This window comes from Colletotrichum abscissum, assembly GCF_030869225.1.
Source record: "Colletotrichum abscissum strain IMI 504890 chromosome Unknown Scaffold_29.1, whole genome shotgun sequence".
In the NCBI taxonomy this organism is placed as follows: Eukaryota; Fungi; Ascomycota; class Sordariomycetes; order Glomerellales; family Glomerellaceae; genus Colletotrichum; species Colletotrichum abscissum.
The window spans coordinates 110,592-135,867 of record NW_026850198.1 but is presented as its reverse complement, the minus strand read 5'-3'; the positions used below and the strand labels follow the sequence as shown (position 1 = coordinate 135,867).

At 54.4% G+C, this 25,276-nt stretch overlaps 9 protein-coding genes across 9 annotated transcripts; 5 read left to right on the top strand and 4 right to left on the bottom strand.

The window, feature by feature from the left end:
- Positions 1–379: 379 nt before the first annotated feature.
- CABS01_10936 (uncharacterized protein) lies at positions 380–1,940 on the bottom strand (the record flags this gene model as incomplete). Its single annotated transcript, XM_060544291.1, has 2 exons — positions 380–1,577; positions 1,636–1,940. The coding sequence occupies 2 exons, from the start codon at positions 1,938–1,940 to the stop codon at positions 380–382; spliced, it is 1,503 nt and encodes a 500-aa protein (XP_060398567.1).
- A 1,387-nt stretch (positions 1,941–3,327) lies between these two features.
- On the bottom strand, positions 3,328–3,927 carry CABS01_10935 (uncharacterized protein; the record flags this gene model as incomplete). Its single annotated transcript, XM_060544290.1, has 1 exon — positions 3,328–3,927. One exon carries the CDS (start codon positions 3,925–3,927, stop codon positions 3,328–3,330), a length of 600 nt encoding a protein of 199 aa, XP_060398566.1.
- An 803-nt stretch (positions 3,928–4,730) lies between these two features.
- Positions 4,731–10,046, top strand: CABS01_10934 (uncharacterized protein; the record flags this gene model as incomplete). The annotated part of the gene is made up of 4 exons (XM_060544289.1): positions 4,731–4,873; positions 4,929–5,411; positions 5,459–7,331; positions 7,800–10,046. The coding sequence occupies 4 exons, from the start codon at positions 4,731–4,733 to the stop codon at positions 10,044–10,046; spliced, it is 4,746 nt and encodes a 1,581-aa protein (XP_060398565.1).
- Positions 10,047–11,576: 1,530 nt separating this feature from the next.
- CABS01_10933 (threonine synthase) lies at positions 11,577–13,541 on the top strand (the record flags this gene model as incomplete). Its single annotated transcript, XM_060544288.1, has 4 exons — positions 11,577–11,669; positions 11,810–12,182; positions 12,292–12,497; positions 12,564–13,541. 4 exons carry the CDS (start codon positions 11,577–11,579, stop codon positions 13,539–13,541), a joined length of 1,650 nt encoding a protein of 549 aa, XP_060398564.1.
- An 802-nt stretch (positions 13,542–14,343) lies between these two features.
- CABS01_10932 (uncharacterized protein) lies at positions 14,344–14,643 on the bottom strand (the record flags this gene model as incomplete). The annotated part of the gene is made up of 1 exon (XM_060544287.1): positions 14,344–14,643. The coding sequence occupies one exon, from the start codon at positions 14,641–14,643 to the stop codon at positions 14,344–14,346; it is 300 nt and encodes a 99-aa protein (XP_060398563.1).
- A 182-nt stretch (positions 14,644–14,825) lies between these two features.
- CABS01_10931 (uncharacterized protein) lies at positions 14,826–15,162 on the top strand (the record flags this gene model as incomplete). Its single annotated transcript, XM_060544286.1, has 2 exons — positions 14,826–14,876; positions 15,010–15,162. The coding sequence occupies 2 exons, from the start codon at positions 14,826–14,828 to the stop codon at positions 15,160–15,162; spliced, it is 204 nt and encodes a 67-aa protein (XP_060398562.1).
- Positions 15,163–18,032: 2,870 nt separating this feature from the next.
- Positions 18,033–18,779, top strand: CABS01_10930 (uncharacterized protein; the record flags this gene model as incomplete). Its single annotated transcript, XM_060544285.1, has 1 exon — positions 18,033–18,779. One exon carries the CDS (start codon positions 18,033–18,035, stop codon positions 18,777–18,779), a length of 747 nt encoding a protein of 248 aa, XP_060398561.1.
- Positions 18,780–20,557: 1,778 nt separating this feature from the next.
- On the bottom strand, positions 20,558–21,299 carry CABS01_10929 (uncharacterized protein; the record flags this gene model as incomplete). The annotated part of the gene is made up of 3 exons (XM_060544284.1): positions 20,558–20,887; positions 20,970–21,099; positions 21,172–21,299. The coding sequence occupies 3 exons, from the start codon at positions 21,297–21,299 to the stop codon at positions 20,558–20,560; spliced, it is 588 nt and encodes a 195-aa protein (XP_060398560.1).
- A 2,549-nt stretch (positions 21,300–23,848) lies between these two features.
- CABS01_10928 (uncharacterized protein) lies at positions 23,849–24,145 on the top strand (the record flags this gene model as incomplete). The annotated part of the gene is made up of 1 exon (XM_060544283.1): positions 23,849–24,145. The coding sequence occupies one exon, from the start codon at positions 23,849–23,851 to the stop codon at positions 24,143–24,145; it is 297 nt and encodes a 98-aa protein (XP_060398559.1).
- Positions 24,146–25,276: the final 1,131 nt, after the last annotated feature.

Genomic DNA, 25,276 nt, shown 5'->3' with positions numbered 1-25,276 from the left:
CGTCCACTAAAGTGCCACCAATTTCCCCTTTCCTACCCCTTCCTTACCTACCAGAAAACCCAAAATCTGCAGCACAGCCTCAGCCGGGCCGCGACACGGAACCGTACACTCACATCGCCCGGCTTCAACTCCGACGAGTGGCATTGGCGGTGAGATGAACGTCTATAGGCCACCCGTCTAGCTTGGCTTCACTTGGGGGGTGGGAAAGAAATGCCGCGCTCGTGTCATGATGGTGCATATTGCAAAAACGTTATATTTCAAGACAATACACAGGCGGTGAAAGGGCCTAGACCGCAACATGACGTGAAACCAGAAATCTTTTTTTTCCTCTTTAAAACATTACTCGTGTGTGTTCATTGTGTTCCTCTCCCTCTTACCGCTACAACAAGGCAGCTAAACTCATACCAAACATGACGACGGCCACCGCCCACGTGCTCGGTGGCGCCAGAGATCCAGCTGCGTTGCCCAGCCCGAACGGCAGGCCCTGCGTCTTGAAAGTGACGTTCTGCGGGATGGTGGCATTATAACACTGCCCATTTACAATGTCCAGGTTTGTCAAGTCATCCGGCACTCTGAAGAACATGTAGTTGTTCTGAGGGATATCTTTGAAGCCCTCGGTGTTGTAGGGGAACTTGTTGCCAGAGTCGGTGGCACTGGTGTTTCGCAAGAAGATGCACTGGACCTGGCCCGGGTAGTCCTTGTACAACGCGGGATACGCCTTCATGACATCGGAGTTGGTCGTGTCGGCTACCAGGACGAACTTTCGCTGCGGGAAAGTCTGGAAGATCTTGTCAAGCAGGAATCTTCGGATGGACAGCGTCGCTGAGACATCAGAGAAGTTGAGAGGACGAGTGTCGAAGCTGCCCAGGGGATACGTCTTGTAGATGAACTCCATGTAGTTGCGCGTGACCTGCTCGGGGGTCGTAGTTAAGTAGTGGAAGTGGAAGTCGGGGATGGATGCCGACCAGTTGGCGTAGATTTGGGGCATGTTCTCCCACTGGGTGAAGGGGCGCGCAAAGGAGTTGAGCAGGCCCTCTTTGGGCTCGTAGATCTTGGTGACGCGGAGAATGTCGTCAATGTCGGAGATGATGGTGAAGCCCGTGGGAGGGACGAGATAGGCTGTCGCGTTGCCCGTCAACGTGCCGTTGGCGTACATGTTGAGAGTCTGGATTGACGACGTGGCATTGCCTGGCAACATGTGGCCGCCCGTCGAGCCTGTGGTGTTGCGCAACTTGACAAACGCGTCAAAGTCACCTTCGGCCGTTGTCAAGTAGGGCAAGTTGATCGATTGTGCGCCGCCACGAGCATTGACGGCTCCTCCGCTGGCACCAGGTCTCACGGAGACGTCGTTGACGAAGTTCATGGTGACATTTTGGTCATCTTGTTGGACGACGAAAATGGACTCGGTGACATTGCGTGCCTGGGCTTGTTGGTCGGCAGGCAGGTCTTTGATGTCGACATCGATAAGGAAAACATTGGCCAAGTCGTCGACCTTGGACTGGCTGATATTGGGCTGTTTGAAGACGTTGCCGTGAATGCGGACATTCCAACCTTCATCGGTCCAGTTTCCGTAGGCCCTGCAAACCCAGAATTAGCTTGTAAACATACACACAGCGACAGGTTATTGGTACTCACGGCAGATTCAAGATCTGGGTAGGCTTTGCATCCAGGTCACCATCGCTGATACCAAGAGAACTGAGGACCGCGGTGCCAGTTGGGAAGCCCTGGAAGAATGCAGGAATGCCAGAAGCTACCCAGGAGGAAGCATCACCGAGGATACTGTGGACATAGCTGTCGATGTCGTCCGTCAAGCTAGGCTCTCTTTTCACACGCGTCGGCGGGGGTGTGATCATTGGGTGGGCGGGATCGACCGGTGCAGGTGCAGCCAGAACGGCTGGGAGGAGCGCCAGAGGCAGCAGAGCTGCACGGAACAGGGCCATGGCGGAATGGGATTGTGTGGTTTGCGATGTTGTGATCACCGCGTTTGGTAAGGTAGCGACGATGATGTCAGTCCCGAGCGGTGATAGTAGCTAGAGATGCAACAATGGCAACGATAATCACAGAAAAATAACTCGAGGCACCAGCCCAGAACCAACAAAACCGACTACTCCGTGCTGAGGTTGTTCGGAAGAAACGGCTGTGGCGCGGAGAAGAGAAAGAAAAGAATGGGTGGGAGAATGTTGAGATCGGCGGTCGTTGTCTCCCACCTAGTCTCTTTAGGCGTGATGACCGTGCTTACCTCTGCTTGATTAAGGTAGGTAGACCGCACTCCGTAGATAGCAGGTGGCAGCCCATTGTTTCTCTTGTCCCAGATTCCCAGTTGCCCTGAGTTGGCTGTGAGATGAAGCCTGTTCTGGTTAGCTTGCAGATTGTGACGTCAAGTGGCTGGGAAGAGCGTAGTCCGGGATTGACACATTGGTGGGTTTCAGATCTACAATGGGGCAGCGAATCAAGCTTCTTAGGTGGGGCTATAAGCACAGGCTGTAGCGAATAGCTCCGCGTAACCTGCGATTACTGCAGCCCAGAGCCACAATCGAAATGGCACTGAACAATTGGGATGCCCCTTGGTCTGAGGTCAGATAAAATGCTTCTCTTCGGTGCACAGCGTCTGTTTCAAGGATTGTCCGTGAAGCCTCTGCTGTGATATTTCAAAAATTCCTCAAATCAGGTCTGGACGCCGTGGTCTAGATCAATCTCCTGTTTCTCTCTTTATCAGTCATCAAACCCTGGAGCGCATAGCACCAACCCATGGTATACCCAGCTCCTTTCCCCTCCACTCATTTCCCGTCCCCAGCCCTGAGCCATGTTAGCACCCGAATCAATTGTCTCTTGGGGGATCTTGGTTAGACTTATCCCCAGGCGTTAAGGGGGTTGCCAATCTCGCCATTTCTGGAGAGACGGCAACCAGGACTGCCGTCCATAGGCCTGCCCTTTTTCGTCCAACGAGTGCCGAGGCCTAGGTGAGGCAGGGAATAGACCACCAATGCAGGTCTTCCACGATCCCGGACAAGCACAAAACTTTGACTCCAACACGAGATGGGTCCCGGTATCGCTTCAGACCTGTTCAGCCAGTCCGTCCCTCCCACCCAGAGCCTTTGCGTGTGTCGCCCGAGTTGTCTCCCACTCACGAGCCACAACCGTCACTTACACAGCCACCCGGAGTTCGGCGAATTGGATCCCAGTCTGTGTGCTCTCAGGCACTCGGCGGAAGCTCTCTCCGTTTGAAACGCACGACCTCCTTGGACTAGTTTTTGTTTCCTCTCCGTGCTCGAAACGCAATGGAGGGCATTCCGCGCGGACAAAAGACATCCATGAAAAACCGCGCTCTCATCCGGTGCTTCTTGCTAGAGCAACATCACCGGGCAACTGTTGGGTCCCGGCGGGATCAACGTGGACTTGGCGTCCCCCGGTGCCGTGGGATAGAACCCACGACTGGAGGCTGATGCGCCTGGCCAGATCACATGCGGACATGTCACATCCGTGGCAACTGCCGTGGGTGTGGCTCGGAGAGAAGCCGACTGGCTGCTGAGTCTGATGCTGGCAATTTCTTGGCTGCTGAGTGAGTCCCGGGGTGGTGTACTGAACAAGTGGGTGCCGAGAGCTGGGCGTGGCGATGAGATTCGTCAGATCGAAAAGTTTCTGTTTGTAGGCCTGGAAACATCGCAGTACTTTCGTACGACCGGCGAGTGGAGTCCAAGGCTGGTTGTAGATGGATTGAAACTTCGATGTTGACCGTTCGTGGCAAACGCAATGCTCCTTCCGCTTGTCCGTAGCAACACCCCAAGACAATAGCCTGTTGCCAGCTCGACCCCGCAAGCCGAGTCTGCCATCTTCTCCTGGCGACCTATTCTTGGCCAGAGCTCTGGTTCCAGCGGATAGGTCCTGACGAGTGGCCTCAGACCAGAGGCTCTTACCCATACGACTCATAGTAACCCCCTTTCGCGCACCAAACGGTGACTGGAATGTGTTCCCTGCCAGTCCATCCACCACGACCCTCGAATGCGTTACCACTTTTCAGCGGCGTAGCATCGAGGAGCAGGGCGGATTTAAAAGACAGATTCGACGACTGCGGGCGCAAGACTTGAACCAAAAGGATACTTAGGGTTAAGTTCCGAAGCTCATTCTCTCAGCTGGACTGAATTGTCTGGTATAGACAACCATAAGCCATGATGATTCCATCCGCGGCAAGCTCAATGTCCTGATTCAGGTAGAGATGCGACGCATCACGGGGTGTCAGCCCTGGCTGAGAGGTCTACGATAGACATTCCGAGGAAAATGAGAGTCGGAGAACTGATGGAGAGGTGTCGTGCGAAGGCGAGCCCTTGTCCAGTTGCAGTGGATGTCGGGCGAGAGAACTTCCTTTTGCCGACTGCGACGAGGCGCACGCAGCTGTTTTCCAAGGTCGTATCTCGAATTATTCTCCGGTGGAAGCTGCGTATCCGGTGGTGATTCTTGCTGTTGAAGACGCGTCAAGCTGGCTTTTCAGCAGGTGTTGAGGAGGAACCGAGCTGTAAAAGTGAGGTGGAAATCCAAGGTCACGCTGGGTGCCAGACGAAGGGGAAGGAGCACTGACACGACGCGTATGGTAGTCGCGCACGCGCAGACACGTGACCCTCGGAAGAGACAGACAGTGTAAAATAGATCCGCACTGTATGCACTTTACTGGCTCCCGAAGCTGAATTACTAAAGCAAGTGTAAATCCAGTATCTTCAACTCTGCATCCAGCAAAGATGGAACCAAGCACACCTGAAAAGGACCCTCGCTCCAAATTAGTCGATGAAATTCTCAGCACCGGTAAGCGGGCGTTTGATCCGTCATCCGACGCTGCTTCTCGAACAGCCGCCCAAGAAGAATTTCAAAAGCTCATCGACGGGTACGTGGGTGCAGTGAGGCCCCATGTCAGGCGAAACCTTCTGACGAGGGACTAGGAATGGCTCTTGGAACTTACTGCCTGTCTTGAACGCCTTGATCAAGCCGAAAATTGCGCCAGAATGGCTACGACCGGAGCTCATGAAGATACTGACCCTGGTTCCTCTCCGACCTGACGGCGTGAGAGGAACCATGGAGTTCATCTTCTCAGTGCACCCGAGCAGCACCCTTAAAGCATCCGAGGCAGCCACTCCTCAGAAAAGAGGCGCCAATATCACCCAGGAAGCCATGGCTGTCGTCACTCGTATTCTCACCTCCCCACCAGCAACTGTACCACCTGAAGATTGGTTCTCAAAGGTTGCGCCCCAGTTGATTGTGCTGCTGGACGGAAACGAAGGGGCAGAACTTAGTGTAGCAGCGGCACAGATTATCATGTTTGGAGTACTGGGTAGGAAACAATTTGGCGCACCAGGTAGTAGCCTTGCCTTCATCCAGAGGCTAGAAGCCATGCTGACGCTGCTTCAGGAACACCTGGGTGGAATGTCTTTGTTGAGCCTCTGTTGCGCAACTTGGATCCATCTCGCAAAAGCAACAATGTTGCGCTGCACATCAAAACCGAAGAAACCGAGATTGTTGATTTGAGTGAAAAGGCCGTCCTGGTTACTGCCGACGATCTCTTCATCACATTGCGCCGCATGTCGTCGATGATTAACTCCACACCGTACCCAGCACAGACCAAAAGAATGCTTGACCCGGTTCTCGCACAACTATGGGCTATATCGTGTCAGAGCAAGGGCAACAAAAGAACCGAGGACCGATATTCGAAGCCATCGAGATCATTGCTTCACACATTCCTGAAACTAAGTGTTTCGGTGTCGAAGTTACATGAGGTCGTCGATAACCTGCTATATCAAGGAGAGTATACCAAAACACCGCAGTGGCGATATCAATCGAATTCTGACGGCGATCTTCAAATATGTGCCATTCGGCTGGGCCAGGGATCACAAGCCCCAGAACTAGACTGGACTGAGATCCAGACACGCTCCGAGGCTCTCATACGTCTCTTGACGGCGAGTTGCACGCCCGAAGAAACATCGACCTTCTTTCTGGACCTCCTTGGCCGATGGTTCCAATCAACGGTCACAACCCAAAAGCCAGAAATTTTCACCAAAGCGGAAGACAGCCAGGCTCAGGGTGATATCAAGCAACTTCTCGAGATTACAATCTTGCAGAACATGCTGGAACAAATCCCAGACAAGCTGATCAGCCGCGTGACGCAAGTTACTGAGCTGGTGGCGCAGATCCTGGATCCCAGCGGCCTCCAAGACCAGTCTGACGACATCATCGCGGTTGCTTTAAGCTTGTTCAACTTAGTCATCACAGCCCCAAGCTTCAAAAAGTCAAACCTGAAGACTGAAGTTCTACAAGCTCTTGAAACGTCCCTTGCTAAACTTGGCGCAGCGGGACGCCCTGAAGTTTCTCCTACAGCGAAGAACCTGACGCTCTTGCTAAGATACCGTGAGGCTATCGATCCCGCAGAAGAGGGCGCTTTTGTGCCTACCGATAAGCAGATTGAGGACAGGCGAACGTACAAGCTTGCGCTGGAGTACATTACTCAAGCAGATAATCCTCCGCCGATCCGCTCCGAGGGAATCAACTTGATATCGGGCCTAGTGGCCTCTGATAGTTCTGTCTTGGACGTGCAAGCCACCCTCGTTCTCCTTTCGTCTCTACTTCAAGACAGCGAAGACTTTATCAATCTCCGGGTTGTGAAGCTTCTGACCCAACTGGCGAACAAACACCCCAAAGCAACTACACAGGAGATCCTTGAGCATTACCTGGACTCGAAGGAAACCTCGTCAACGGATGTCCGCTTACGCTTCGGAGAGGCCTTGGTTCAAGTGATCGAGCGCCTCGGCGAGACTTTTGCCGGTGACGTTGCGAGGCGTGTGTCTGAAACATTGCTGTCGATTGCTGGAAGGCGAGGTCATCGACCAAAGACGGAGGCAAAGCAGTCCCGGGAAAAACGCCTGCAGGACATGAAGAAGAAGCAGGCGGAGGATGCGTGGGGAGGGGATGTTCCAGATCTCAGTGATGATCTGACCGAAGAAGAGCTGGCCAAGAACGAGATACTGACCCAGATTGTTGAGGGGTGGGAGAGCAAGAGAGGCAGCGAAGACGTCCGTATGCGAGCATCTGCTCTTTCGATCTTCTCCGTCGGCCTCGAAACCAATATTGCGGGCATTGGGCCCGACCTCGTGTCCATCGCAGTGGACCTCTGCATCAATGTGCTGGCGCTGGAGCGGGAAATCGAAAAAGGGATCATCCGGCGTGCAGCCATCTTGGCTGTTCTGGGCTTCGTCAAGGCCCTTGATGCTGCCAAACAATCAGGTAGGAGGCTCGGTTTCGGATTGACCGACCAGAGCCGGGAGGACATTACGCGGACTCTGAAATACGTTGCAGTCACAGACAATGATGGTCTAGTTCAGCAGCACGCTCGAGATGTGATTGAGAGTTTGGAGAATTGGCAACTGTCCTCCATGGTCGCTTCGGGATACAACACGGGAGAACCAAGTATTGGGAGACTGGCAGGCTTGACCATCGACCAAGACCGATCACTCCCTTCTGTCAATACGAAGCGTCCTAGGATAGAAGAGATTGAGTAGTTTAGTCAGCGAATCCGTATGAGACCTGATTGAAGGGTTCAACGAAGTGTTAAAGTGATCCGGGCTAGGTAGAACGGCCAGACTCGTGGGACCGTACACCCGACTCATGGCGATCATAGAGCAGCATGATATGTATATAGACGTATCACGTGATATCGCGTTATCCGAAAGGGGTATCCCGCCATAACGATAGCACTCTAGCATGATGAGGGGGACTTTGTCCATGTACACAACAGTACCTTTCATAATTCGCCCCCGAGCTAGGCGCGTGCCTCGACCCTCCCCACGTCGCGATCTTCTCGCCACACCGCGATAATGGCTCCGGCCCGAATAATCGCGGACTCGGATGATTCCGACGATGATTTCGAATCACCAAACAGTCCCTCGAAACCTACTACGACCTCCGCGATACCGAGCCAAGGCCGCTCCTCCGACCCCGTTAGTGTCGCGACCAACTCTACCGACCCCAAGTTCTTCCAGGCCATCTACACTGAGCAACAGCGTGCGGCAGTGGCCAGCGACACATTGCGAAAACCAGACGAATCTTCCTTATCCAACGGTGCAGCGTCCAGCTCTATACCAGCTATGCCAGTAGCGGACAGACCGCAATTGGAGAGGAACGACACCGGTACTTCCTCGCTCACCTCAGCCAGCGACCTCATTGCGGGGTTGGACAGCGCCGAGGAAAGGGAACCAGAGGTGGTGGACCTTACGGAAGTCACAGCGTCGCCCAAGATGACTGTTGCCCACGCGACTCCCGACGATATGTGGGATGTTCCCAGCAGCCCCGTCGGGGGCGGCCGAGCGCCTCTCGCCAGTCTCGCAAAGAGCAGAACCTCAACCAGCGGGACGAAAAGAAAGCGAGTGAACAACGTGGAGTTTACGTCCCCGGTGGCCATCGATATGCCTTCGCAGGGCTCCACGCAGCCGTTCGACACTACCCCGGCCGCCGCGAGGATGGAGAACGGGAAGAGGGCCAAACTCAGGAACCCGGATTCGTCGTTACCGGCCGAGGAAGACGACGTTGACATGGTGGTGGTCCCACACGCAGCCGCGGTACCGTCGTTTGGCGACCTCGTCTCTGGCCAGAAGCCTGTTTCGATGTACATCGAGTCTCAAACACTGAGCGCAAGCCAAAAGTTGGAATATGAATACCACTCAGTTGGCCCGTCTCCGGAAGATCCAGCACCTACACCTACGCAGCCGTTTTCGACCATGCAAGCTGCGGCTAGGTCCAGCGGAGCCACGACTATCGCATACTCTACGCCGAGCCAGACGAGAGCGATTGGCTTGCCTCCAGCGCATGCCGAAAGCCATGTTACACTGGACACGGTTCAAGAGCAGACTCAGCAAGGTTTCGGGACATCAGTTGATCCAGAGGCAACAATAGAGATACAATCATCCCCGGATATCATATCTGCAGCATCGGTCCGTCGGAAAAGAAGGAACGTGAGGGACGAACCGCCACAGACGACAGAGTCTCACCGGGAAGACGAAGGCTGGGATTCCGACGACATTGGTTTCCATCGAGAATCGTACAAGCCTCGTGTCAGTCGACGCAGAGGTAGTGACTCTAGCCGACAGGACGAGGCTGAAATGCCAGGGAAGATTGAGATTCCCGTGGCTGATATGGGCCCAGCCGCGCAATTGCCCCTCGAGGAGCCCGCTTCCCTAAAAGAGCCCGCTTCCCTAAAAGAGCCCGCTTCCCTAAAAGAGCCCGCTTCCCTAAAAGAGCCCGCTTCCCTAAAAGAGCCCGCTTCCCTAAAAGAGCCCGCTTCCCTAAAAGAGCCCGCTTCCCTAAAAGAGCCCGCTTCCCTAAAAGAGCCCGCTTCAACGAGTACGACGAAACCAAAAAAGAGAGGACGGCCGAGAAAGTCGGACACGGCTATATCAGAGAGCCCAGCACCGGCCGAGACCTCGACTATGCCACAGATTACCGATACAAGCGAGACGGTGAAGGATGCTGCCGCAGGAACAGAGGCCGCAACGGCAGCCACACCGACGACCACCAAGAAGAAGCGCGGGCGGCCAAAGAAGGCAGACAACAACGCATCAGAAAGCGTGCAGCAAGCGACTGAGAAGCCGCATGCACCTGAAGTGGAGCATGCGGGTGACGCCCCATCAGGCAAGGCGGCAAAGCGCTCCAAGGGCCGCGGCGAGCACGTCGATGCGCAGCAGCAGGAAGGTTGCACAGCAGATGCGGGTAGCGGGCCCCGAGAACAGGGCGGCAGCGATCGGGTGCTGCAGCCAGTGACGCCTAATGCGGCGCTCAGCAAGTCTGGTTCCGACGGACTGGGACCGCAAAAGAGCGCGGCAGCAGAGGGAAAAGGAGCGGCGACGAAGGAGACTCCTGCGCAGGCGGATGGCGACAAGTCTGGGACGTCGGGTAAGGCAGAGGGAAAGCAGAGGTTGTCGACGCCAGCGCCTTTGTCGGCGACGAAGCCCATCTATCGGGTGGGACTGAGCAAGAGGTCGAGGATTGCGCCGTTGCTCAAGTCGCTCAAAAAGTGAGGGGGCATCGATTGAGCCTTGCAGCGGTTTTCAAGGGATGGACGGCGCCATGGTCTGTGATATTTTCACCTCATTTCCTCACAAGATACCCAATGACATGGGCAACAGGCGTTCGAGGGCAAGCGATATAAGGAATATTCGGGTGGTATCCGGATGACACGCAGTACCTTATGCTTCATGTTTCGGGGGTATTCGTCGAGGTCAATTAGGCCGATTGGCTATTTTATCGGGTGATGCGGCACGCCTCCATAGACCACATTCGCAGTCGAGTACCATCGAGTGAGACAGGATGTCTTGCGGTATCACATTACGAAACAATGATAATGCGCTTGGGCGGTTCCAAAGGCCTCTCCAGATGTTCTTGAGATTTCTTTTTCGCAAATTCAAGTTGACAACACATGTGGCTTATGATTTAGCTGAGTCATACTGAAGGAATGGGAAGCAAATGGCACCATCAGCCGCCGTGCAGCAGCGCGATGGTTCTATTGACTTTTGACATGCCACGAGCCCCATTGGGAAAGAGGGGTGATGGAGGGGTAGTCACTAGGGATATTGGTGGACAGTCGGCGGGCATACGCTTTTGCATGTCTGAGGCGGCACGACTGAATGGATTCTGCAGCGCCGACGTGCCACTTCTCGAAAGCGAACGCTATCATGGCTCTTCAAGGATGAGACGAGCTGAGAGCAGATGATGGTGATGGGCAGGGTGGAAGTTGGATGTTGGATGGTCAGGAGCACGCACGGTCAGCGGTCGGTCCCCTGTCGACGAAAAGATGAAGGCGCCATCTGGAAGGAAACGCCAGGGCAGTCATTGGCCAATGAGACTGCGCGATTTGAGCATTCCATAACCCACCAATCCCGGCCCCTTGGCGTCCCGTCATCGTTGAATTATGTCAGTTTGCTAAGTACCTACCCTAAGTATGTACACTACTACGTAAGTACCTATGTACCATACTCGTAGTACACCGTCCAAGGTGTAACGTGGACATGGGCAACCCCGCGCCTCTTTGGCACCCTTCATTTTTGGTGCGGGGCAAATTTTTCACACTGGACTCAGTCACTGAGAGAGAGGAGGGGCAGGGGCAGACGCTGTCACACAGTCACAGTGAACTCGGAGGAGGAACGGGACCGCCCACAACACCGGGCCACCTTTGAGGGGTGACCGACTCGTCGAGACCGACTTTCGGCCGCTTGTTGTCCAGGTCGTTGCTACCGCAGTGCCGCTGGTGTGTGTGTGACTCGCCCTCTCTCTCTTTTTTTTTTCTCTTGCCATTTTCGTCCGAATGCTTCCAAGATCTCAACGCCATCCTCTTTTCTCTCTCTACCTCTAAACCAAAGAGATCGTGCATTTTTCGGCAGACAAGAGACGAGCTTTTCTTGCCGTCTTCTTCCCTCTCTTCCCCTCTTTTCTGTGCTGCCATTGGGCTTCTCCCCCGCCCCCCATCTTTCATTCTGCCCATTCCACCTCAACTCCCCCTCCTTCACCGCATACCGCACATCGCAGACGCACACGCAGACGCAGCTATCACCATGGCCACCAACGGTACCAAAGGCGAGGCCGCCGCCAACACCACCCACACTACCTCCCAGCGGTATCTCAGCACCCGCGGAGAGGACAGCGGCGTATGATATTGCCCCTTTCTCCCCTCCATCGCCTGCGCATACCTCTGCTTCCTCCAAGAGCCAGCTTCATCTCGGCGCGCGCGCGCACCGTTAGATATGGTGCTCGAGGCCACGCAGCTGCTGACCGCATACAATTCCAGTTCTCCTTCGAGGAGGTCGTTCTCAAGGGCCTCGCCAGCGATGGCGGCCTGTTCATCCCTGAGCACATCCCCCAGGTCGATGACTGGCAATCCTGGAAGGACCTGGCCTTCCCCGACCTCGCCCACAAGATCCTGTCTCTGTACATCTCTCCCTCCGAGATCCCCTCCGCCGACCTCAAGGGCATCATCGACCGAAGCTATTCCACCTTTAGAGCCCCCGAGACCACCCCCCTCCGCCACCTCAACGACAACCTCTACCTCCTCGAGCTGTTCCACGGCCCCACCTTTGCCTTCAAGGACGTTGCTCTGCAGTTCCTCGGCAACCTGTTTGAGTACTTCTTGGTGCGCAAGAACGAGGGCAAGACTGGAAAGGGTATGCTATGCGCCTCTTCGTCTCCGGAACCTTGCGGGCCGCCACGGCCTCAAAAGATACCATGCAATGGCAATTGGCACATGTGGGGACTAGCTAACACGTTGCGCAGACAGACATCATCTGACTGTTGTCGGTGCCACGAGCGGTGACACCGGTTCTGCCGCCATCTACGGTCTGCGAGGCAAGAAGGATGTCTCCGTCTTCATCCTCCACCCCAAGGGTCGCGTGAGCCCCATCCAGGAGGCCCAGATGACTACCGTCCTGGACGAGAACGTCCACAACCTGGCTGTCACTGGCACCTTCGACGATTGCCAAGTAAGTCTTTTCTCGCGCGCCTACATAACCCCTTGCCGAACGGCACCCTAACCCCGAGTCACCTAGGACATTGTCAAGGCTCTCTTCGCCGACCCCGACATCAACTCGACCCACAACCTCGGTGCCGTCAACTCCATCAACTGGGCGCGTATCCTGGCCCAGATCGTCTACTACTTCCACTCCTACTTCTCCCTCGTCAAGTCTTCCGAGACCTTCAACCTCGGCGACAAGGTCCGCTTCGTCGTGCCCACGGGTAACTTTGGCGACATCCTCGCCGGCTACTTTGCCTACCGCATGGGTCTGCCCGTCGACAAGCTCGTCATCGCGACCAACGAGAACGACATTTTGCACAGATTCTGGACGACCGGAAAGTACGAGAAGCAGCCCGCCCCGCCTGCGGAAGCCGCCGGTGGCCTGGCCCAAGACGGCGTCAAGGCGCACGAGGACGGCGTCAAGGAGACGCTCAGCCCCGCCATGGACATTCTCGTCTCAAGTAACTTTGAGCGCCTGCTGTGGTTCCTGGCCTACGAGTTCGCCTCTAGCGCGGGAATGGACGACGAGTGGAACAAGAGGCAGGCCGGCCAGGAGGTGTCCTCGTGGCTCAAGGACCTCAAGACAAAGGGCGGCTTCGGCCCCGTCTACCAGGACGTGCTCAACTCGGCCCGCCGCGACTTTGAGAGCGAGCGCGTCAGCGACCCCCAGACCGTCGAGACCATCAAGAGCTACTACAACAAGATTGGCTACGTCCTCGACCCCCACTCCGCCATTGGCGTGTCCGCCTCGGAGCGTTCCGTCAGCCGCGCCGGCGCAGAGGTGCCGCACATTTCGCTCTCCACGGCCCACCCGGCCAAGTTTGCCGGCGCCGTCGACCTGGCTCTCAAGGACGAGGAGGGCTTCGACTTCAAGGCCAAGGTGCTGCCGTCAGAATTCGTCGGCTTGGAGGACAAGGAGAAGAGGGTGACGGAGATTGTCAACGATTGGCAAAAGGTGCGGGAGGTTGTCAGGGCGCAGGTCGACGAGGAGCTCAAGGCTGCCGAGAGCTGAAGCTGAAGCTGAAGGGGAGGTTTTGGAATACCATGAGAGTGTGGGAGCATATAAAAACAGCATTAGAAGCATGCAAAGGCTGTTGGCCTGGCTTCCATGCGGGACCTTTCGTCTTTCCACAAGACGAGAAGTCTTGTTGAGAAGGGAAGCCAGAGCACCAAACAAGAGAGGGCGCTTTTTTCTTTCCGGAATGGTTTACCTGTGGTTTGCGATCAGAGGCCCCCTCTGTACGGCATTGGTGTCTTGGTTTCCTTCGTCATGCCCATAGAGGAAGAGGAGGCTTTAGGGACTGGCATGCGTGCGATGATGTCGTCGGATGGCAAAAGGGTTCGGCGGAAGAGAGATAGAGGGAGAGAGGGCGCACTTACTAGGCATTGCATGGGTGTTTGTCTTGGCTTGAAAGTCATTGCCACTCCACCCCCTGAATGTTTTGAACAAATACAAAAGCAACCCAAAGTACTGCTGCTCCTATACCACTCTTTTGTAGAGTGGCGAGCGTCCATTGAATGACACGATACTTGATCTTTACTCGGTGATGGATGACCTCTTTGCCGGATAACATACCCCGCGCTGGGGATATGAGATGGAAGCTGGGGCGAGGTACAATCGGGTACTAAGGTTTGGATGGCCATAATTGAAGTAGTTGTCGTCCAAACCACCAAAGCAACGGCACATGTCAACCCATTTTCCCGTGAGGGCCACACCCCACTGATTGACCGCTGCTTCCCGCCTCCCGCCCTCCGCGTCATTCTCAGCGCTTTGTTTGTGTGATGTGAGATGCGTTTGGGAGTGCTTAAATTTTTTAGGTTGTAGCCAAACGGATTTGCGGAACGGGCGTGGCGTTTCGTTGAGGCGCCGGAGGCCTTCCAGCGATGTCTCGTCGGAGCGGGGGGGGAGGTAGGTCACCGGGATCAGCTGGTTGCATTTGAGTGCCACGCTTGGAAGAGGAGTGGTGGACGACGTTGATTTCGTTTCTTTTTGGTTGCGTTTGTGAGTTTGAGATGAAGCGGTGAAAGAGATGGCGACGATGATGGTGACGACGGGATAGTGATGGCGCGATGGTGATGAAGTTTGCTCTACGTGCTTGAGGCATTTGTTGCATTTCATGTGATGAGAAGAGGAAGACGGAAATGTCTATAAGAAGCTGCGTCTGTCGTCTCGGTAGTTGGGTCCTTCTTTTCGATAGATCATCCAGACATCACACACTTCGTCTTCACGCTCTCCTCAACCATTCCATCAACTCGATCAACCTTTCAACATTCAAACAACGCGATATCCGTCACCATGCCCAACCAGATGACCAAAGACGATGCCTCCCGCATCCAGTCCAGCCAGGTCCGTCACTTCCCCCCTCCTCCCGTGGTCTCTACCTCACTGCCTGAGATAATCAGGGTCTCGATGCCAGCTGGACGAGACTCGGTGAAGACTATGGTCTGCTGATACTAACATTCAACAATTTTCAATCTAGGACAAGGGCGGCAAAGACATGTCCTCGGGCGGCTTCGCCGCCAGAGCCCAGGGCGCGGGCGACAGAAACGCCAATGCCGGGGTCGGTGGACAGGGACAGGGCGGTGCTGGCGCCGGTGCTGGGCAGGGAGGACAGCAGGCTGGCAAGAAGTAGGACAGCTTCTTGGGTGGCCTTGGCCGAAGAAGGGGGTTCTACAGATTCCTGTGGGTTTCCCCGCGGATGAAACCTGATTACTTTTCTTTTCTCGACGCTCGCTTGAACGGTGAAACTTACACGTATGGATTATTCATCTACCTAGCTCTTGAATAAGATTAAGTTAGGGAATCTGGCGGTCGCGGATGCTGTAACGTGGTGTGATGTGAAATGTTGGATAAAGGTTTTCATGCGTCGGCCTTGTGATGGAAGACTGTTTTTTTATCAAGTGAAGTGGATATTTGCATATCGTGGCTCCACGCATTCCCAAAAAGACAGAAAGTTTAGGGGTTGACGGGATGAGAGCTTCTGGTTGTGGAAAATGATGGCATGTTTGGTATACAGAGGTAGTGTCTGCGTCGTGTAGTCGGGATACGGCGAGTCTCTGGGATCTGCTCACAGGCGCTCTCTCCATTCTCATTCCATCGGCACAGTTAAATAGCCAACTTACGGTGCTTAAAAAGTTGGTTATCGCTTTTTCCGTGGCCGAGAAGTATTTACGTCCTTTCTGCTTCGTGTATTACGAGGAAGGAAGAGGCCACCAGCGGCCTAACCGGAATAAATCACTTCTCTGCTCAAGGCATCTCCACGCAAAAAAAGACACATATCCTTTCTTGGTTCGCTAGAATGTCATGTCTGGAGTGGTCGAGAAAGGTAAGGAAGGATTTGACAGCATCGTCAAGTCTGATTTCCTTGCCGGAAATGCTTGGGAAGCGAGCAATGACCACATGTTCGCTCCGCCTCATGGAGCCAGCTTGGGTGTCATCACATTTGGGAGGCTCGGAAAGATGATACCAGACGTTCATGGCCCCCAAATATCAGACCTTGTCATGGTGTATTCGCCACCGCCAACAAGGCTACAGAATAGCGAATTCTCAGCACCAGGCAACAAGACTCACTACAGAGGGCATCAGCGCGAAGAAGTAGGATATTCCGAAAGCGTGACGACAGAATAGGATACGGTTGTCTGGTTGCCTCGCTTGATGAAGTGTAGCAGATGACCAAACGACTTCATCCAAGGTTTATAGGAATAGCACCCTTCCCAGTCCTCTGAGACATGACATGACTGGAAAACGGGCAAGTCATCCAAGTAGCCAGCCAACCAAGGTTAAAGTGTACAATCCTAATATGAGTGTGCCTGACCGAACTTGCGAGTTTCAATATGGCAGCCTCGTGGAGGCGGTGTACTCGGCCGTGTAAGACAAAAGGGCCATTGCCAAAGAATGTTGTTCGTGGTGGTGGTCATGAAGAATAGATACGTACCGGGATGTGGAGAGGCAGCCCAAGCGCAGCCGCGGTGAACAGCAAGGGTTGTACGGTGTTGTGACTGGATTATGGTAGAAAGGCGCTTTTAGGCACTGTATTCTCCGATGGCGGCGCTTGCTTACCGCAATGCGCCTGCTCCACGTGCCAAAACGTAACCACGCTGTACGTACCTAAGGTAAGGTACCCTTGAGATCTCCAATTCCACCCCAACTGTCCACTGTCACACCTCCAACTTCGACATCTTCACGGACCAACATCTAGACCACAAAGAATCAACCCCGCCCTTGTACTCTCCTCATTCTATGCCCTTTTTTCCGTTTCATGCAGCCTTCAAGCAGCCTAGACCAAACCTGACCTCTGACTAAACAGCTAATCCCGCGAGGCCCGCAAGCAAACCTCCCGGGATGAACCGCCGCCAGGTTCATAGCTCAGTCCCCCCCGGAGCTGGCCCCGAATGACCCCTCCACCCCCCTTCTGGCTCGTGAGACATGCCACTCATGCGCTCACCACAAACGACCACCCAAGTCTCACCGCGCACAACTTGTGAGGCCGTCTACATGACCTCGCCTTCGGACTCACAACTAGGTCAGCCAAACGGGCACCCGACAACCTAAATCCTCCTCAATGTCGAGGGCGCCTCAACTTTGTACACCACACCCGACCTCTTTCCCCCGGCTCCACCCACCATCTGCCTTGCAGGGTACCTTGCCTTAGTATGAGCAGCCAAGAGGAAGAAAGGAAAAATAGGTGTCCATCTATAGCTAAGGCACGAATATAGTCTATCTGTATTGTTTACTACCCTTCAGGGTCCAGTTCGTACCAGTTCCCTCATCCGTCCGCAACCTCCAACGGCAGCGCGTCAGCCACCGAGTCGGCGCCCATTCCTTCTCCCGCCCACGCGCTTGAGCCTCGTGCCCTGTTGCCTCCTCCTCCGATGACTCGCAGCCGTTCCTGCGCCTACTTTTCCCTAGTGAAATGTACGAAAGACGGCGAGATTCCAGTCTAGTGACGAACGTACCCAGAGCTCTGGGACCCCAAGTTCCTCCTTGGGCCAGGGCACACTTACACAGTAAACACCCCCTCAGGATTAGGGAGGCACCCTATCAAACAAGGTAGAACAGGTTAGGAAACCTAGAGAAAATTCAAGACGAAGCCCTACCCGCTCCCGCTCCGCCATGCAGCCCCCGTCTTATGGGCCCTTGTTGGTATTGCGAGACGGGGTAGTCTTCTGCGCTGATCACCTGCATGTCGGCCCCGGGGCTCTCGTGGTCTGCTGTCTTTATCCCTCAGATCTCCATATCAAGGCCTCGATCCGCCCCTTGTTGAACTCCTGTCGGTTCCCGGCCCTCTCTCGTCTTCGTCCAATATTCTGAACCGAAAACTCTGAATACTGTTCTTGCGAAACCTCTCAGTTCAACTTCAAACTTAGACAGCCTCACAGCAAACCTTTTTCGACTTATACGGACGACGACCACCACCACGTCCAGTCTCTCCCCTCTGGCCAAACATCTCGAGAAACAAATCAAATACCACCTAGTCTACGACCACAACCCCCTCCAGACCGCATGGCCACCCGCCGGTGGTACCTCGAAACCTCCCCAGACGGCAAATACCAATTCGTCTCCCTCAAACGCTCCCGCTCCCACCATCATCACCGCCATCACCACCACCATGAAGACCCGGCTCCGGCCCCGGCCCCCTGTCCGACTCCGACCCCAGCACCTCCACCTCCACCACCAGTCCACCACTGCTGCCGCGACGACTGCGCACACATCGCCGCGCCCGAGTACAACGACCTCCTAGACCGCGAGCGCAAGCTCCGCGAAGCAAACGACGCCCTCGCCCGCGAAAACTACACCCTGAAATGCGACCTCCGAGCCTCGGACGTTGAGGGCCGCCGCCTCTCGGCCCTGCTTATTTCCGCGCAGGCGGAGAACCAGCTCCTGCGCGAGGACAACGCCAGTCTGCGGCGGACCATCGAGAGCTCGGGCGGGAACGCGGGGAAGTATCTGCAGGAGGTGGAGAGGCTGAGGCATAAGCTGCAAAAGGTCGAGAGGGAACTGGCGGCGCGGTTGAGGCATGGGCATCACCATCACTTTGGACACGGGTTGGGCCACGGGGTGGGGGAGAGGATTGAGGAGTTGAGGAGGATTGTGCGTGCGTGGGAGGGGAAATATGATGGCGTGGAGGAGCAGAATCGGCGGTTGAGGAGGGAGTTGCACGAGCAGCGGTGTGTTGTTGCGGGACGGGATGAGAGGATTAGGGAGTATGAGAGGATTTTGAGGAGGCATGGGTTTATACGGTATGAATGAGAGGGGTTATGGATGGATATGACGGATATACGTTTTTCTCTTTGTTTTCCTCTCTTAAATCTCTCTACGATATGTGGACTTTCGGCGCGGTCGAGGATAAGTGTCTTCGACAGCTGCTTGAGAGAGTCTCTTTCTTTGGTAGGAGGGAACCCGTTTGGCTGGATGATATTGCATGGGCAAGCCTCAGCGTGAGTTTCTCTCCCCCTTTCTCTTCCAGATATCATGCCTTGAATATGAGAACTGACATTAGCATCGGCGTAGGCTCTCGTCAGAAATTGCAGGGCATCATTTTCATTGGCTTCGATTTGAGATAGACTTTTGCTGACGGTGCTTCATTGGATACTGCCTTCATGCAAGGCACTGCGTGACGATCATTGGGCACGGCATTTCTGTTTGTAGCATCGCAGCCCCGACCTTCGTTTACGACATATTTCATTCGTCAACAATGAACTTCTCTGGCAATCTTATATGACTTTGGGCTTTGGAATGTTTTATCAAGGTTATTGTTTTGGGGCGAAGTGATGGACGGATATAGAGATTGTCATCTCATACTGCGTTGCCCTTCATGTCGGTAGTCATTACTCGTACTAGCTGTATCACTCAATTGTCCTCCAGGCCTTCGATCATGTTTTCACTTGGAAATACCGATAAATTGCTTTTCAAAGGCTCTCCTATCGCTTGCACTTGAATGCGCCAAATTGGCGTGGAGAAAGTAGGTAATAGAGCACTCTTCGGTGAAGACATTGACGTAACCCAACATGCGCATGCATTCAAATATACCGCTCTTACCTAGTTTTGAACTGGTGATTTCTTGGTTGAGAATCTTTGAGATTCTAATTAGAGTTGGTCTTTCTCTGTATCGGCGCATGGGATCAAGGAGTTCGCCTTGATGCAACTGGTATCAGTTTCAACATTATGTTCACATTCAAGCTTTAATAGAAACCACCAAAATTTCGGACAAAATGAAGCAAAACCCAAGAGTCTCTCACACACAAACAATCTCATTGTGCGGTGGTGGCTGTCAGCAGAGGGGTGAGACGAAGCGTCGGCACCGGGTCACCAAGTCAGCTGCCTCCGAACTCAGACATTGGTTGGGCCAGGCCTCATGACGCCATCCCGCCCTTTCGTCCTTTCGTCCTTTCTCCAAAACTCTGTACCTCCAAATTTGGTACTCGCACTTTCCACCGCAGTTCGGTGTACATGGATAGATAAAGCGAACCGAGCAGCCCGGGATTCCATTTTGGGGATACGAATACTTCTGTCAAAAATACAAGGGTTCTTCATTCGTGTACTCCGTCGCTGTGCCGATTCCGTTTTACCCCCATGGCCACGTCAAATCAGACGTAATGGTGTGCAGCATAAGGCTGCAGCCATCGTCTTGGCACCGAGTGGGAGAGACTGGCGTTACACAAGCCGTGGACAGCGCGCGAACGCGCGATTGCGCAAGAAAAGTGTCGCGCGCAAGCAGGTAAGGTATGCGCGTCTGCAACGGGCCACGGCCGCAGGATCGGAACCCATGTCGTTGGCCTCACCTGAGCCACCTTTTTCTTTCTTTCAATCCACAGACTGTTTCTCCGGCTCGGTAATTCCGTTTACAAGGGAAGGAAGAATAGCATGATGACGGAAGATAACTAACACTTTATCTTGATAGAGTGTATTCGGGGTTGCGTATCCCAGTTCCTCAACTTACGTGCCCAAGGTCGGGGCGGTCGTGATTGCCTTGTGCCCTCTCACCTTGTCGCTAGAGTGCTAACACCGAGGTGAGCGGGACACGGTCATCATCCTTGGGGCTTCGGCCGCAGCTGCAGCCGTGAATCGGAGCCGTGGAATCCAATACATGACCTGCTCATGCTCGTCTCTCGCTTCAGCAAGCGCGCAAAGGACCAGAAGAGGGAGGTTATCCGCGAGGCACAGAAACGACAGGGATGGGAGAGGTTGAGTGAGATAAGCACCCAAAACATGCTTCTGCGGCTGAGGAAACCAAACTCTTCCACACGTTCCTCTAAGTTTGTATTGTCTTTGTTCCTGGGAGGTATTGACAAGCAGACGTTCAGCTGGGCTCCCTCCCGCTTACCTCCCATGTCAACGACGGACAACCGAGGGGGATACTATTGCTAGACACGATCTCTCATTCGATGACGTTCGACACAGGCAGTATCGCCAGCCGCTGAGAACCGAGGTGGCACATAACTTGAAGCTGACGGACGATAATATCGACGTCCGAAGACGGATGAAGCTGGAAGCGTGACCAAGGCAAAACAGGCAGCCGTCTTCACCACCGTCCAGTCGCTGGCAGATGGGGAACGTTTTGGGTGGACACCTCGGGTACGTACCGTCAAGGGTTCCCCAGGCCCCCGTACCCCACTCTTCTTCCGTCGACAAATCAACTTACACCTTTCCTTTCTTCCGTCTTCCCTGCCCCTCCACTTCCATGGAGTTCCAAAGCGGATTGGAAAGTCCAATATCTACAAAGTGCTGGGAGAACGTTGTCGGCACTTGGCGATTCTCAATGTTCCCCATGATGGTTCCCTTCCTGTGTCCACCAATGCTTTCTAATCTCTTATTGGATGAGAATAGGCACTGGACGCTTCCGTACGAGTTTCGACAAGGTAGGTACCTTGGCATACAGACATGAAGGAGGATGACCCTGTTCCTGTATGAGTGAACTCTCTCATTGTTTTTTCCTTGGCTTTTCGTGAGCTATCAGGTCTACTTCATTGGCCTAAATAAATGTTCATTGTCTTCCGGGGTGAGAAAATCACACCAGACTGGGTATGCCTTCAACATCGAAGAACACGATGACGCGGATGTCGCTCATCATTTCATGTCAACATCTCGATGCTGATAATCACTCCAAGTGGGAAAGTGCACCTTGGTTAGAGCGGCAAGAATGCCGCAGAGTTCCCAGTCTGCCGAGGCAAAGCCATAAAAGTACCAAGCATACATCCTTTCAGGCGAGATTCGTAAACCCAAATACGATCGAACCATATTTCAACCAAGCTGTCAAATCGTACTTCTCAGAAATGATTTGAAACTTGCTTGCTGCAGAACAAACCAACGCGTCGTACCTATGCATGCCCGATATCTCCCCGAAAGCCGAGTCACACGCGGGGTGGGGGGAAGTGGGTTCGACCGGATCCAACCCGAGTAGTGAGGATGTCTTGTTGGCACTCGGAGGGACTCAAAAGAGGATCAACATGCCTTGGCAGAACACGCAATGCTTTCTCTTCTCTCTTGTTCAAAGAGCACAAATGCGCCCTGGATATCCCGCGTCTGAGCGTGAGCGAGGTACGGGCCACAAGCAGGTGACTATCCAGCATGAACGGAAGGAGGGAATCCTACGCTAGAGATACGTAGTCGGCGAACTCAGGGACACCCTTCAGTCAAGGCTGGCGGCCCGTTGTCTGGGCCCGCTGCCATGGGGAGGTGCGGAAGCTCAATTGGACGGGAAGGCTTTTCCTGTGACTTTTGCGCGCGCGCTTACAAAGCTCTCGTTCCAGTGATGTAGTTGGCGTTCAGTATTCCTGTACGGGTTGTACGGGCTTCATCCCGATCTAGCCCTGCTTCGGAAAGACAAAAAAAAAGGCCAAGAGTTGCCTTGCCGCCAAGGGAACGATATCGCCATCTAGGAACATGTCGAGATCGTGGATAAGGGGTAACTGCCTATCCCGTCGAAGCTAGTAGATTCAGTTCATGGGAAAGTGTAAAAAGTACGCCACATGCCCTCTGGAATATGCATTCTTCATCCTTCGAGTCTTTGACTGGAACCTGATGTACGCTTTTGAGGGGTGTGGGGGGGTTGTATCGTGATCTGGCCTACCTCCCTTGGGCTTAGCAATATCGTGTCTCGCAGCCCTATAACTGGAGACCGAGACTAAGGTTGGTGATTTCTGCCTACGGATACGGACAGGCCTAGGTATGAGATGCGTCCGGCTTCTTCCACCTTCTGCCAAGACAGGATGGCGGCCGGGTTCTAGGCGGCTGGCGCCTGGAGTCTAAGGTAAGGTAGTATAGTGTACGTACCAGTGGGAGTCCTGATCGCGGAGTACCTTACCTTAAGTCACGTACCCATCATAGACAGAGAGGTGCCCAAGGTACATTGCCCTGAGGGAGTGAGGTTGTCAGCAAATACCACTCTTTTTGGAGGGCAGCAAGAACAGTTAAGCTTCATTGGTCGTCGTCCGATGCTGGGTTGTCAAGATTGTGTTTGGCAGGGGGCTGCCTGCCCTGCCTGCCCTGCCTGCCCTGTGGGCTACCTTCCGTTGGTTAGCCCGTGGGGCGGTGTTCCGTTAGTCTGTGCTTTACGCAGTACCTGGTTACTTGGACTTCCACAAACCGCAGCAGCTTTCCCCACTGGACCTCACTTCATCATCTCGTCACTCAGCCAACACCACCTGCACCACAACCTACAGCCTACAGCCTGATCACCACCGTATGGCAAGGAGGTACGGCTCGCGACGTTCCTGTCCATCAGCGAACGGGTCATCGTATCGGATTTGATCGATTCATGGCCAGGTCGTCTATTGGTGCCCTCTCATGATCAAGATCGATCATCGGAAGAAAAATGTGCGAAAAAGAAGCACGCAATTGCTGGCCATTTCCTACATCGAGCCCATGAAAGGAATACATTGGCCTCAGTCACCAAACAACCATCAACAAGGTTACGAATGAGTCGCGTCCTGATGCGGGGTGACTCACGACGCGAGTTTCGACTTCTGCGTTCGAGTCCCTCCTTCCCCCATGACCTTCCCTCCGTCTGCGAGGTAGGGTGGGGTCTTTCGCGATGGCCTCACAGTAGCCTACACACGACGATCACTTTTCTCCCACGATCATGGCGAAGCGATTGGCCGCGAGGTTAGGAATGAAAACGAGATACGCACATCATTATCCTGGGGATCGGACGAGGGAGCGAAGAAACAGGTTCGGGGGCGCAGACATACATGGACGCAGAACGCAAACGCAGATGCAGACGCAGAAAGGGCCCGCAGGAAAGGACCGCACAGCGCCAAGAGGAAACCCGTCGACCGTTGACCCGTTGACGTCCCTGTGTTTTGTTGTGCGCAACGGCGATGTTCTCTGGCGGCGGAGGGGCTCCGTCTGCGGCAGGCCCCTCACTTGAGGCCTCAGTCGTGAGGACTCTGAACTGCGTGCTGCGCGCTGCGAGCTGCGTCCTGACCTCACCTCACCTTACGGTGCTGCGACCGGATTCGACTAGCGACGCACGCAAACGAGAGCTTCGCCCTCTGCCCTTGTACCCACTGGACTCTGGTGCTGCAAAAGCAAAGATGCGGGAGGCCAAACGCTGTATGGACAGCGCAGCGGCAACGCAGCCTGCCTCGGGAAAGGTAGAGAGAGAGACTGAGTGAGACGTGGGTTTGGGCGAACCAGTCTCCCGGGTACGCAGGCGTGGCAGGCCGCATTTGCGAACCATTCCGGAGACACATTGGCACACACAAAAACGACAGACACACGGGAAAATAAGGCGTCCCACAAGAAAATCCAGCAAAACGAGGCAACGGGGAAAAAGTGCATTTCTGCCTTGTTGGCTTGCTGGCCCTGCTGGCACCTGCACCGCCCATCTGCCAAAAGTACGCCAATGAGAGCAACGGCTGCCACCGAGAAATTTGGTCAACTGAACTCGAGCAATGCCCCCCCCCCCCCCCCCTTTTTTTTTTCTTCGGTCTGTCAGACTCTGTCTGGGCTGGGACTGAGGTGGCCTGTGGTTGGCTCAAGGGGACCATCTTGGGAACAGTCAGCAGAAATGGGAGTTGATTCCTGGTCAACCTCTTTTTCCACTTTGCTTTCTGGCTTCACCTAGGCTAGGTACCGGACGGACTCACTCACACCTCTCTCTGACTGTCACCACTGGATTGTCACTGTCACTGTCACCGTCGAGTCTCTTCCCGAGTCCCGCTCCCCTTTTTCTCCCGTCCCCGTTCCCATCCACACGCTCTTCTTGACCCTATACCCCTGTCAGTGTCCCCCCTTGTATCCCCTTGTACGGCACCACAGCCCAGTCCCAGTCCCTCCCGTCATGACATCCCTGCTCGAAGGGTGAACCCGCGATTCCGCCGTCCGTCCTGCCTAGCGAACTACTGCGGGTACGGAGTAGGAGAAGGATGGAAGGCTTGAAGTGTGCGAGTGAGCCTGTGAGGTGAGGGGATTTGGTGACCCGCGATGACTCTTCCTACTCACCTCACCTCACCTCGGACACACGCACTCACTCACACACTGCGCAAGCGCAGCAGTCGCAAAAGTCTGCAGCCAAGAGGCAACCAAACTGGGCTAAGCAGCTCCAGCCCTACATGGCCACTACCGAAGGAATACTTTTGGAATGTTGCTAATCTCCTTGTGCCTCGGAGCGTCCAAGAGTTCCCTCCTCCGTACCCTATGCAGTACATGCCATGCCTACCCTACCTTACTACCAATGTACCCGTTCCCGTACCCTATGCCTATGGCATGGACATGTCAATGTACGGCATGTATTGAGTAGGTAA